This window comes from Staurois parvus, unplaced genomic scaffold (assembly GCF_062004578.1).
Source record: "Staurois parvus isolate SC_StPar_1 unplaced genomic scaffold, SC_StPar_1.0 ptg000143l, whole genome shotgun sequence".
Lineage (NCBI taxonomy): Eukaryota > Metazoa > Chordata > Amphibia > Anura > Ranidae > Staurois > Staurois parvus.
In genome coordinates this window covers 2561849-2575977 of record NW_028317939.1, presented here as the reverse complement: position 1 = coordinate 2575977, position 14129 = coordinate 2561849, and the positions used below count along the sequence as shown (strand labels likewise).

At 46.1% G+C, this 14129-nt stretch overlaps 1 protein-coding gene across 1 annotated transcript in view; it reads left to right on the top strand.

The window, feature by feature from the left end:
- The window catches only part of LOC149465141 (vomeronasal type-2 receptor 26-like), a 52364-nt gene extending 49707 nt beyond the window's left edge, over positions 1-2657 (top strand). Inside the window, exons 9-10 of the mRNA XM_089673612.1 lie at positions 1452-1575; positions 1699-2657. Of these exons, the coding sequence (XP_089529738.1) occupies positions 1452-1575; positions 1699-2615 (1041 nt within the window). The 3' untranslated portion in view covers positions 2616-2657. The remainder of the gene's footprint in view (positions 1-1451; positions 1576-1698) is intronic.
- The last annotated feature ends 11472 nt before the right edge of the window (positions 2658-14129 follow it).

Below are 14129 nucleotides of genomic sequence, written 5' to 3'. Positions count from 1 at the left end.
TGAGACTGGTCATTACCGACCTTGGCTTGTTCTCGACTACGCTTCTGCCTGATCCCAACCTGTGGCTGCTCATTACTGATCTTGGCTTGTTCTCGACTACGCTTCTGCTTGATCCCAACCTGCGACTGCTCATTACCGACCTTGGCCTGTTCTCGACTACGCTTCTGCCTGATCCCAACCTGCGACTGCTCATTACCGACCTTGTCTTGTTCTCGACTATGCTTCTGCCTGATCCCAACCTGTGGCTGCTCATTACTGACCTTGGCTTGTTCTCGACTATGCTTCTGCCTGATCCCAACCTGCGACTGCGCATTACCAACCTTGGCTTGTTCTCGATTACGCTTCTTCCTGATCCCAACCTGAGACTGGTCATTACCAACCTTGTCTTGTTCTCGACTACGCTTCTGCCTGATCCCAACCTGTGGCTGGTCATTACCAACCTTGTCTTGTTCTCGACTACGCTTCTGCCTGATCCCAACCTGTGACTGCTCATTACCGACCTTGGCTTGTTCTCGACTACGCTTCTGCCTGATCCCAACCTGCGACTGCGCATTACCGACCTTGGCTTGTTCTCGACTACGCTTCTGCCTGATCCCAATCTGCGACTGCGCATTACCGACCTTGGCTTGTTCTCGACTACGCTTCTGCCTGATCCCAACCTGTGACTGCTCATTACCGACCTTGGCTTGTTCTCGACTACGCTTCTGCCTGATCCCAACCTGAGACTGGTCATTACCGACCTTGGCTTGTTCTCGACTACGCTTCTGCCCGATCCCAACCTGGGACTGCTCATTACCGACCTTGGCTTGTTCTCGACTACGCTTCTGCCTGATCCCAACCTGCGACTGCTCATTACCGACCTTGGCTTGTTCTCGACTACGCTTCTGCCCGATCCCAACCTGAGACTGGTCATTACCGACCTTGGCTTGTTCTCGACTACGTTTTTGCCTGATCGCAACCTACAGCTGCTCATTACCAACCTTGTCTTGTTCTCGACTACGCTTCTGCCTAATACCAACTTCTGCCTGACCGTGACAGAGACCCTATTTGTTAGGAAAAGTAACTAGCTGTAGGGAAAGGTTCCTGATGAGAAGGGAAAGATTAAGGACTTGCTGTCCTGGAAAGGAGCTTCCCTCTTGGGATCGGCCAGGGCGCGCTTCACCCTCTGAAACAGCCATTGTTGGCACCACCTCCACATCTGACTACATTGAACTGAGATTTATTTCCCTAGCGGTGCTCTCCCGCCAAGGTGTTTTTGACATTGGCATTCTGTTTAATACAAGTTCCAAGTTTTACTGAAACCAGACTCTGTGTTTTTACTGCCCGCACCGTGCTGCCCCTCCCCACACGTACATTATTTTAGTGTGTACAAAAAACAGTTGTTTTCCTACATGTATGAGAACCTGAAGTATTTTTCTAATTCTGACCAAAAAAAAATGTTTTTCTTTCAGTTTCCCCTAGCTCGCTGCAATGAGCCGTGTCCTCCGGGACACAGGAAAGGTCCAACTGGAGGAATCCATTCCTGCTGCTATCACTGTGTGCCGTGCTCTGATGGGGAAATCTCCAATGTATCAGGTGACAAATACCAGCGCACAATCATTAAAGAACAGATGCTCTAAAAATGTTATTTTGTTATCTTTTAATCAGTTAATAATTGTAATAATTTGTGGCATATTGTATTCTGTTCTTCCTTCATAGACAGTGAGATCTGCCACAAATGTCCTGACGACCATTGGCCAGATGAGGGACGAGTAATCTGTATTCCCAAAACGTATGACTATCTCTCCGAGACAAATATCGTAGCTCTAGCTTTCTATGGTGTCTCTATATTATGTTCTGCTGGAACTCTCTATATACTGACATTGTTCATTTTATTCCGGGACACTCCAGTAGTGAAAGCCAATAACTGGACTGTGAGCTTCGTCCTCCTGACCTCCATCTTGCTGAGCTTCCTCTGCATCTTCTTGTTCCTCGGACGTCCTGTGGATATAACCTGCATGCTGAGACAAGTGTCATTTGGGGTCTTCTTCTCCATTGCTGTCTCTTGTGTTCTGGCCAAGACCATCACCGTCTGCATTGCCTTCAAGGCCTCCAAACCTGGCAGCTACTGGAGGAAGTGGTTGGGGGAGAAGATTTCTAACTCTGTTGTCATAATCTGTTCCTCTGTCCAAGTTGTGATCTGTGTCATTTGGCTGTCAGTGTCTCCTCCTTACCAAGAGTATGACATGGACTCCTATCCTGGAAAGATCGTCATTCAGTGTAATGAGGGGTCAGTTATCGGCTTCTACTCTATGTTGGGTTATATGGGGTTTCTAGCCGCTGTGAGTTTTATTCTGGCTTTCATGGTGAGGACATTACCGGACAGTTTTAACGAGGCCAAGTACATCACCTTCAGCATGCTGGTGTTCTGCAGTGTCTGGATTGCCATGATCCCAGCCTATCTGAGCACCAGAGGGAAATACATGGTGGCTTTGGAGGTATTTGCCATACTGGCCTCCAGTGCTGGATTATTAGGATGTATATTTTTCCCAAAATGTTACATAATTATCATAACACCTGAAAGAAATTCCCACAGATATATTTTGGACAAAATCAAAACCCAACCTTATTTTTAGAGTACATCAAAGTTGTGTTGAGGGCTAATTTGTGTGTTTAGATTAAAAGGGGACAATAGTGTGTACCTAACCTAAGACTCTTCTAAAAACAGTCCTGAATACCAGGTAATAAATATATGTGTTTAACAGTTAGTTTATCATTTACAAAGAGTATATTTTATGGTATATACAGTATATCCTATGTGAGGTGTATCCTATGTGAGGTATATCCTATGTGAGGTGTATCCTATGTGAGGTGTATCCTATGTGATGTACAGTTGTGTTCAAAATAATAGCAGTGAGTTGAAAAAAGTGAATAAAGCTGAAAATCCTTCTAATAGCTTTTATTTCCATCCACACAAATGCATTGGGAACACGACACATTCTATTCCAAATCACAACATGAAGAAAAATACATCAAATTTGTGTTGTTCCTCTAAAACAATGGAAGAAAAGTAAATATTAGACAGTTCAAAAAAATCGCAGTGTTTGTATTCTTCTTTACAAACTCAAACATTCACTATATAAACTGAGAAATGTTTGAAGATTTTGATTTCCTTTGAATCACTTAATATTTGGTTGTAGTCGCACTGTTTCTGAGAACTGCTGTACATCTGTGTTGCATGGAGTCCCCCAACTTCTGGCCCCTGTGATCAGGTATTCCAGCCCAGGATGATTGGACCACATTCCACAGTTCTTCTCTATTTCTTGGTTTTGCCTCAGAAACGGCATTTTTGATGTCACCCCACAAGTTTTCTATTGGATGAAGATCCGGGGATTGGGCTGGCCACTCCATAACGTCCATCTTGTTGGTCTGGAACCAAGATGTTGCCCGTTTACTGGTGTGTTTGGGGTCGTTGCCTTGTTGGAACACCCATTTCAAGGGCATTTCCTCTTCAGCATAAGGCAGCATGACCTCTTCAAGTATTCTGATGGATTCAAACTGATCCATGATCCCTGGTATGCGATAAATAGGCCCAACACCGTAGTATGAGAAACATCCCCATATCATGATGCTTGCACCACCATGCTTCACTGTCTTCACAGTGTACTGTGGCTTGAATTCAGTGTTTGGGGGTCGTCTGACAAACTGTCTCCGCCCACTAGACCCAAAAAGAACAATCTTACTTTCATCAGTCCACAAAATGTTGCGCCATTTCTCTTTAGGCCGGTCAATGTGCTCTTTGGCAGATTGTAACCTCTTCAGCACACGTCTTTTTCCCAACAGTGGGACTTTGCGGGGACTTCTTGCAGATAGCTTGGCTTCACATCGGCGTCTTCTAATTGTAATAGTCCTCACAGGGAACGTCACACCTTCTTTCATCTTCCTGGAGCTGATTGTTGGCTGAGTCTGCCCCATTTTGGCTATTCTTCTATCCATTCCAATGGTAGTTTTTCGCTTTCTTCCACGTCTTTCAGGTTTTGGTTGCCATTTTAAAGCATTTGCCATCATTTTAGCTGAGCAGTCGATCATTTTCTGCACTTCTTTATATGTTTTCCTCTCTCCAATCAACTTTTTAATCAAGGTACGCTGTTCTTCTGAACAATGTCTGGAACGACCCATTTTCCTCAGAATTTCAGAGAGAAATGCACTGTAACCAGCATGTCCAACATTTGCTGCCCTCCTTCCTTAAATAAGGGCAATAATTGCCACCTGTTTATCAAAGAATGAATGACCTCACTAATAGAACTCCACACGGCTATTATTGTGAACACGCCCCTTTCAATGAGTGATTCAATGACACAGAATCAGCAGCATGCATGTCATGACTGTTGGGTCTGTTGGATTTCTATTCCTCTACTACACCTGCTAGGAAATTATTTGCCATGTAGAAATATCATTTCTACCAAAAACAGTGATTGATCCGGTTAGTGATGTCTGACTGCTATTATTTTCAACACAACTGTATATCCTACGCAAGGTACATCCTATGTGAGGTATATCCTATGCGATGTATATCCTATGTGATGTATATCCTATGCGAGGTGTATCCTATGCGAGGTATATCCTATGCGAGGTATATCCTATGCAATGTGTATCTGTCAAGGTCCTACCTTTTCCCTGAGGTTATGTTACTCCATGTGCTGGCGTCCATCTTGGATTCTGCTGTGCATGATGGGAATCCTTTTATGCCTTCAGGTCTCTGTGGTCCATCCCCCAGAGGGGTGTGGCTGATGACATATAAGCCTGTGGCCCGCACATGCTCTTTGCACTTGTGTCTTGTGTCTTTGTGTTGCTATTACTCTGTTCTGACTTTCGTGACTCTCCTGGTATCTGATTCGGCTTGTGACTTGACTATTCTTTGTATTCTCCTTTGATCTGACCCTCTGTTGCTGAACCCGGCTCGTGACCTGTGATTCTCGTCTGCTGTCCTGTACTGTTTTGTCCTGTTGTTGTTGACCCGGCTTGTCTGACTACTCTTTTGTCTCTTCCACCAGCTACACGCCATTGGCGGCGGCCATTGCCGCAGCTGAGGTGTCTCGGGGGCCGCGACCTGGTTCCTGGCTGCGTCAAGTCCATCCCCACCATCAGGGGCCCTGGTGAAGGGCAGCCTGGGACTTAGACTCCGCGCCCTGAGGGACTTCGGTCTGTGGGTAGTGGTTGTCGTCAGCCAGTGCGTTACATTGTTAGGCCTGCCTGTCCGTTCCTCGGCCACTGCCCTGACAGTACCCTATGTGATGTATATCCTATGCGATGTATATCCTATGTGATGTATATCCTATGCGAGGTATATCCTATGCGATGTATATCCTATGCGAGGTGTATCCTATGTGATGTATATCCTATGTGATGTATATCCTATGCGAGGTGTATCCTATGCGAGGTATATCCTATGTGATGTGTATCCTATGCGATGTGTATCCTATGCGATGTGTATCCTATGTGATGTATATCCTATGCGATGTATATCCTATGCGATGTACATCCTATGTGATGTATATCCTATGCGAGGTGTATCCTATGCGAGGTATATCCTATGCGAGGTGTATCCTATGCGAGGTATATCCTATGCGAGGTGTATCCTATGCGAGGTATATCCTATGCGAGGTGTATCCTATGCGAGGTACATCCTATGTATCCTATGTGAGGTGTATCCTATGTGATGTATATCCTATGCGATGTGTATCCTATGTGATGTATATCCTATGCGATGTATATCCTATGTGATGTATATCCTATGCGAGGTGTATCCTATGCGAGGTATATCCTATGCGAGGTGTATCCTATGCGAGGTATATCCTATGCGAGGTGTATCCTATGCGAGGTACATCCTATGTATCCTATGCGATGTGTATCCTATGTGATGTATATCCTATGCGAGGTGTATCCTATGCGAGGTACATCCTATGTATCCTATGTGAGGTGTATCCTATGTGATGTATATCCTATGTGATGTGTATCCTATGTGAGGTGTATCCTATGTGAGGTATATCCTATGTATCCTATGTGAGGTATATCCTATGTATCCAATGTGAGGTGTATCCTATGCGAGGTGTATCCTATGTGATGTATATCCTATGTGGGGGAAAGCTGATTAAGCACCTTAATATATTCTTTTGTTATATGATCTGCTGTTCTTTAGATTCAAATGGGGCTTGGAGTCCAGATAACTCAATTGGACTAGTATATCTTCCTCTATAGTATGTCTTCCTCTATAGTATGTCTTCCTCTATAGTATGTCTTCCTCTATAGTATATCTTCCTCTATAGTATATCTTCCTCTATAGTATGTCTTCCTCTATAGTATATCTTCCTCTATAGTATGTCTTCCTCTATAGTATGTCTTCCTCTATAGTATGTCTTCCTCTATAGTATGTCTTCCTCTATAGTATATCTTCCTCTATAGTATATCTTCCTCTATAGTATATCTTCCTCTATAGTATGTCTTCCTCTATAGTATGTCTTCCTCTATAGTATGTCTTCCTCTATAGTATATCTTTCTCTATAGTATGTCTTCCTCTATAGTGTGTCTTCCTCTATAGTATGTCTTCCTCTATAGTGTGTCTTCCTCTATAGTATGTCTTCCTCTATAGTATGTCTTCCTCTATAGTGTGTCTTCCTCTATAGTATATCTTCCTCTATAGCGTGTCTTCCTCTATAGCGTGTCTTCCTCTATAGCGTGTCTTCCTCTATAGCGTGTCTTCCTCTATAGCAGTGATGGCGAACCTATGGCACGCGTGCCAGAGCTGGCACGCAGAGCCATCTCAGTGGGCACACCAGGAGGAAGAGAGGAAGAGGAAGAGAACGCGCTCTCCTGCGCACCTCCGGGGGCACGAATTGGGCGATCTCCGTGATCGCTGTGTCCTGCGGACACAGCTGATCACGTGACATGGTAAAAGGCCAATCACAGTGGCCTTTTACCACGTGATCAGCCGTGTCCAATGACACGCTGATCACCGGGAAATGCAAATGCCGGTTCTTGGCTGCACTTTCCTCACGCTGTCAGATCGTGAGGAAAGTACTGCCGAAAACCGGCAGTTGTCAGAACAGGGATCGGCACCGATCATCAGGGTCACTGATCATCAGTGCCCTGATGATCGGTGCCCACCTGTGCCACACACAAGTTCCGCCCACTTGTGCCCAGCAATGCGCCCACCTGTGCCCAGCAGTGCGCCCACCTGTGCCCAGCAATGCGCCCACCTATGCCCAGCAGTGCGCCCACCTGTGCCCAGCAATGCACCCACATGTGCCCAGCAGTGCGCCCACCTGTGCCCAGCAATGCGCCCACCTGTGCCCAGCAATGCGCCCACCTGTGCCCAGCAATGCACCCACGTGTGCCCAGCAGTGCGCCCACCTGTGCCCAGCAATGCACCCACCTGTGCCCAACAGTGCGCCCACCTGTCCCCAGCAATGCACCCACCAGTGCCCACCTGTGCCGCCCACCAGTGCCCATCAGTGCAGCCCAGCAGTGCTGCCAGTCAGTGCCACCAGTCAGTGCCCAGCGGTTGTGCCAGTCAGTGCCCAGCAGTGATGTCAGTCAGTGCCACCTATCAGTGCTGTCTATCAGTACCCATTATCAGTGTCGCCTATCAGTGCCACCTATCTGTGACACCTCATTAGTGCTGCCCATCAGTGCCACCCATCAATGATGCCCAGCAGTGCCGCCGGTCAGTGCCGTCTGTCAGTGCCTCCAGTTGGTGCTGTCAGTGCCGCTTATCAGTGCCCATCATTTCCTGCATATCAGTGCATCATCAGAGCCTCCTCATCAATGCTCACCAGTGCCGCCTCATCAGTGCTACCTATCTGTGCCGCCTCATCAATGCCCATCAGTGCTGCCTATCAGTGCAGCCTCACCAACGCACATCAAAGAAGAAATATTACCTGTTTGCAAAATTTTAGAATAGAAGCAAAGGAAACCTTTTATGTCTTTAATTTTTTGCTCTTTTTTCATTTATAGTGCAAAAAATAAAACACCCAGTGGTGATTAAATACCACCAAAAAAAGCTCTATTTGTGTGAAAAAATGATAAAAATTGCATATGGTTACAGTGTTGCATGACCGCACAATTATCTTTGTTAAGTGCAACAGCACTGAAAGCTGAAAATTGTCCTGGGCAGGAAGGGGGTAGAAGTGCCCGGTAGGCAAGTGATTAATTCCAGTGTTGGCACTTTGAAATAAAAAAGTTGGTTTTGTGTTGCAGTTTGGGCACTCGGGCTCAAAAAGGTTCGCCATCACTGCTCTATAGCATGTCTTCCTCTATAGCATGTCTTCCTCTATAGCATGTCTTCCTCTATAGCATGTCTTCCTCTATAGCATGTCTTCCTCTATAGCATGTCTTCCTCTATAGCATGTCTTCCTCTATAGTATGTCTTCCTCTATAGCATGTCTTCCTCTATAGCATGTCTTCCTCTATAGCATGTCTTCCTCTATAGCATATCTTCCTCTATAGTATGTCTTCCTCTATAGTATGTCTTCCTCTATAGTATGTCTTCCTCTATAGTATGTCTTCCTCTATAGTATATCTTCCTCTATAGCATGTCTTCCTCTATAGCATGTCTTCCTCTATAGTATGTCTTCCTCTATAGTATGTCTTCCTCTATAGTAACTCTTCCTCTATAGTATATCTTCCTCTATAGTATGTCTTCCTCTATAGTATGTCTTCCTCTACAGCATGTCTTCCTCTATAGTATATCTTCTTCTATAGTATGTCTTCCTCTATAGTATGTCTTCCTCTATAGTATGTCTTCCTCTATAGTATGTCTTCTTCTATAGTATGTCTTCCTCTACAGCATGTCTTCCTCTATAGTATGTCTTCCTCTATAGTATGTCTTCTTCTATAGTATGTCTTCCTCTACAGCATGTCTTCCTCTATAGTATATCTTCTTCTATAGTGTGTCTTCCTCTATAGTATGTCTTCCTCTATAGTATGTCTTCCTCTATAGTATGTCTTCCTCTATAGTATGTCTTCCTCTATAGTATGTCTTCCTCTATAGTATGTCTTCCTCTATAGTATATCTTCTTCTATAGTATGTCTTCCTCTATAGTATGTCTTCCTCTATAGTATGTCTTCCTCTATAGCATGTCTTCCTCTATAGTATATCTTCCTCTATAGTACTGCTTAAAGGATACGTTCACCTTGACAAAAAAAATAATAAAGGTGCATCTTTTTTGCAGATAAAAAACAGTACATTGACTTATTTTTTATTAGAAGCCTGGAAAGCATTGCCCCCACAATCAGGGCTGCTGTTAGAAACCATGGGGCCCCATACAGCCAACCTGACAGGGCCCCCCAAACCATGGGGCCCCATACAGCCAACCTGACAAGCCCCCTCCATTCCCAAAAAAAACCCAATTTGCTATGCTTCAATATGAATTAACACAGTGATTCATTGGTACCAATTACTCACTGTGTTCATTCAGGAAAGGAAGGGGCTGGTAAATGAGACATATTTACCAGACCCTTCCCCCACTCTCCTTCCTGAAGGATCCTATTGTATACTTGCAGCTGCCGATGGGAATGAGAAGAGGGAAGCCGGCAACATTACAGGGGTGGGAGTAGAAGGGGGAAACTGTATGGTGTACAGGGAGGGTGATGGGTGCACCGGGGGGGGCAATTACTATAACTGTTTCCCTGTATGGCTCTCTCTGCAGCAGCTGAAATCCAGCGGGACGGAGAGGGAAGAAGCCAACTTTCAGCTGCTGCAGAGCGAGCCGTACCCAGGGGATCAGTTACAGTAATTGCCCCTCCCCCGCTGTTCCAATCACTCTCCATGCCCCCATCCAATTCACCCAGCTGCCTGGGCCCCTCTGCTGACCTGGGCCCCTTACAGGAGGACTGGTGGTATCCCCTTATCCATGGCCCTGCCCACAATCAGCGTAAGGTGTCCGTACCTCATACGGGCAGGCAGTTACACACTGACCGGAAGCAGCAATGGACTACCTAGAGCACTCAACCTCGCCCTGGTAGTTCATTGGGACGAAATGAGGAGAGGAGTGCTCTGTATCTAAAAGGATTGCAAATTTGGAAGTCAATTCAAGAATTACATTTCGAGTAGCATCACACTAACGCATTTCAGGAGAAAGGATATTCTGGTGATAGAACCCGCGTGCTCTGGAAGGTCTGGGCTCTATGATCCTTGAAGAAGGGAGAATCCTTTCTTTGAAACGCGTTAGGCTGATGCACTTGTTGCTGCTCTAAATAGCAATTTTTGAATTGACTTCCAAACTCACCGTTCTTTTGGATACCAGGCACTCTTCCTCTTCTCAATTCGGCCCAGTCTTACTGTATATGTGGAATCAACCTAAAAGCCGTTCCAAAAAAGCAGCTGCCCAAGACCCAAGAGGGTTCACAACCTATCTCCATCATCGGGCGCAGTCCTCCCAGCAGGAATATGAAACAGGAAGGCGCTTCTAAGTGCAATATTCCAAGGACAATTTGTAATCAAAGCGGGTAAAAACACTTACAGTGTAGCAGTACAAACCGGCTCTTAAGTCATCCATCAATTGCGGGGCATTTCCTCAAAGCAATGGAGCTGCTGTGCCGGCCAGAAGCTGCAGGGGGAGACAGGACAAGGTAAGTGCAGGAGGGATCCCAGAGCAACGCTGCAGTGTATTCCTGAGTGTAGCTCGGGGGGGTTACCGCTTGTGGTGCTGAAACTTTACCCCGAGCTACACTCGGGAATACCGCCAGGGAGGTTAATAGCAAAAAGTCCAAAATATTGTTTTTTTCTCAAAATGGTTAATCTTTTTTAATTTATAGCACAAAAAATAAAAACACACAGGCGATCAAATACCACCGAAAGAAAGTTCTATTTGTGAAGAAATATGGCGTGGTCGGGGGGGATGCTCAGGAAGGTGAGGGGTTAATGATGGCAGAATGTGTTGGTTCCTCATGGGATGGGCTTAAGCTATTAAATGACAACAAACATGTTCCATCTAAACAGAGAGGGATTCAAAGCTAAACATGTATTCAAGACAAGTGTGGTTTATGCATTTCTGACACCAAGCTAATCCGTCTAAAGAGGATCTTACACCCAACCTGATTAATGCCGCAAAAAAAGAATTCCGGGCGCAAAGCATGAGTCCAACAATGGTCCCTTTAGGACAGTTGCTCAGTCCAATTCTGTTAGAGAAGGTTCTGGTATGCAATTGGGTGTTAATGGACCTATAGGAAGCCAAGGTTCAAAAACAGCAGTTGGGTCTGTCTTGGAAATTTGCTTTAACAAATTTTTCCTTACCGTGAGTACTCGCAGTTGGATGCGCAGAAATCCCCCATAAAGCTGTGCGAATCTCGCTTACCACGACTGCAGCTTAGCCCCAAGATTACTGCGCCTCCAACTGGGTTAGCTTCTGTTGAGATGTGGGGGATGGAGCTCCGTTACCCAGGAATGATCACACGACACTCTCAGGTTGCTGTTGGAATTCACATAGAGGACATTTTCATTCTCACCCTCTGGTTTTATTACAAACACACACACGCCCCCCACATGAATAAGGTCAATCCCCTCCCACAGAACAATGCAATGGGGAGTGCCTATACACAGGATGTACATTCCGATTGGAGAGTAGCCTTTCCTATTATCTATCACTGGTCCTCCCCCATGAGCCCTCTGAGGTCAGCAGACTTCCTCCCCTTCCACCCATGAGCCCTCTGAGGTCAGCAGACTTCCTCCCCTTCCCCCCATTAGCCCTCTATGGAGAGCATATTTCCTGTCCTAGCTCCTAGCAGTATGTTCATTCTCTGTACACGCATCCCCCAGGCTAAACACCAGTCTGTACCTGGATGGGCCCGATACGATCTTTATTAAAACACATCCATCCAGATACAGTTTCAGGTCGGTAATGGGTTGTAAGATATGCATAAGCCTACACGCGGAGTTCACACCGCTTGGCGCCTTGCGTTATGAAGTCCATGTGGTACTATGCTGCTGATATGTGGATACAGGCCCGCGGCCTACCGCCGGCGGCATTCGCATCGAATGCCGTGGTGGTATACACGCCGGTCTATAAGCGCAGATCTGCCATCTCATCCATTTCCGAGCTGAGTACTGTAATACATACATTGTAAATGCGCATGGCCCAATTGCAGCCTTCAGAGCTTTAATTAAGCCACACGAGAGACATATGAATAACACTCATATATGACACATTTAAAGTTCAACCAACAATACAAAATTTCCATGACATTCCCTCCTGTTTTATCATATTCTCCTCGTGTCCCTTCTTGATCTTCTTCAGCTTGATGGGTGTAATCTCAAAACCTCAAAGAGTTGATCTTAGACCTCAGTTCCTGTAGTTGTCCCTGAGAATAAAGCTCCACGGGGTACCTGAAACAAGACCCGACGCAGACTCGACGCAAACAGGCTTGATTGAAGCAATGATCCTCAAGAGCGTTGGAACCTTCACTACAGGAAGGCTCCTGCAAAAACCACAAACAGACTTGTGGTATGAATAAGGTTTGTGATCCCACGGTAGTCTGGGGAGATCCAGCAGCAGATTCTCAAATTGCCCCTGCAGACGGGGCCACACAAGGCTGGTCTCGACCCAGACAGTTTTCCAAATCGCAGACATAAACCATGATGAGGCTTGAAGCTTGCTTGGAGGTCTTGGAGAATGTGGTCTTCAGGGAGATAAATTAGAGGGAAGCCAGGACGTAATCTGCAGAGAAGGTGGTTGGTTGGTGAGGTCTTCCTCCGATCAGTGGTTGGAGTGAGATCCCAGGAGCGGGCATGGAGATGTGGTTGTCTGCCCGAGCTTGGCTTACACGATCGATGAGGCAACAGGAACATCTCACCGCGGCATATAAGAGGCAGAGGAAAAAGAGAAGCATCAGGACATACACTCCCACTTCCTTCAACCAAGATCCGATGGAGAACAGGAAATCTCCCAATCCTCCCAAACCCTTGAACGGATTCCAACCCTCACTAGCTATAGCTCTAGCTTTTCCCTGTAGTTCACTAACTTTGTCCATATGGGCCTGGACCTTGTCATCGGTGTCTTCTATCCAAGTACAACAATCCTCTCCGATGAACTCACAGAACCCCCCTTTGGCGGCTAAAAGGTAATCAAGGGCCATCTTCTCCTGAAGCACTAAAATTCCCATCTGCCGTTGTTCTTGGGCAATTTCTCTGACAGCCTCTACGGTCTCGTTAAACATACTATCCACGATGACAGAAAAATTGTTCAGGTGCTTCATAAGTTCTATTCCCCAACCTGTCCATGAGGGGAACCAAGCCCATGCCTGGTTGCCCTCAGAGAACAGCTCCCTGCGAACTCTCCCTGCCATCCTTACCTTCTTGTGGACCATCAACTCTTCATGATCCATCACTACATAGGATGCGGGGACTAGCTTTATGAGGGCACACAAACCTTTCGCGTTCTGGGGAAATGTTCTATAGGCTGCCGAACCACACAGAAAATAGTATGGATCTGTCAGAGCAGAGCAGGAGGAGTTCCTCGTTTGGCCTCTGGCACTGAGCAACAGTTGCACAGACTGGGGGATTGCTCCCTCAGTCTGCACATCACATCCGTCCTTCCAACAAACGTGGTCTGGTCGGTCAGTGTGGTTACTCAGAAAGGAAGTCTGGTTAGTCAGATTGACAGTTATACCTCCCTCACAGGTGGTAGTCCCAAAAAACTTGTTACCTGTGCCAAAGCTGATGTTAAAGCACACCTGAGGGCTGCCTAGCTGTCCAGTTACCCATAATGGACTGACGAGGGTCCTACAGGAGCTAGAGCTAATATTGGTGCTAAAACTGATGTTACCTGCTAGAAATGTGTCATTAAGTTCTACCGACAAATGTCTACGTGGGGGCTGACCAGGGGTCCCTTGCTTTTTCATGCCGACGCGGATGTCATATAGGGCATGAACAGCGGCCATTGCGGACATGTGATGACTGGGTGGGGGCTTAGAGCATACCCAACAGTTGGTTTTGTTGGCGGTTCTGGCTAAACGCAGATGCATTTTAAATAAAAGGTTGGGGTATCTGCCGTCTTTTCCTCCGTTCGCACACATGTAAGACATACAAACAAAAAGAAAAAGGAAAATAACACCCCTCATGCTCTGGTGTAGCTGAAAAGCTTCTTGCAGTGGCT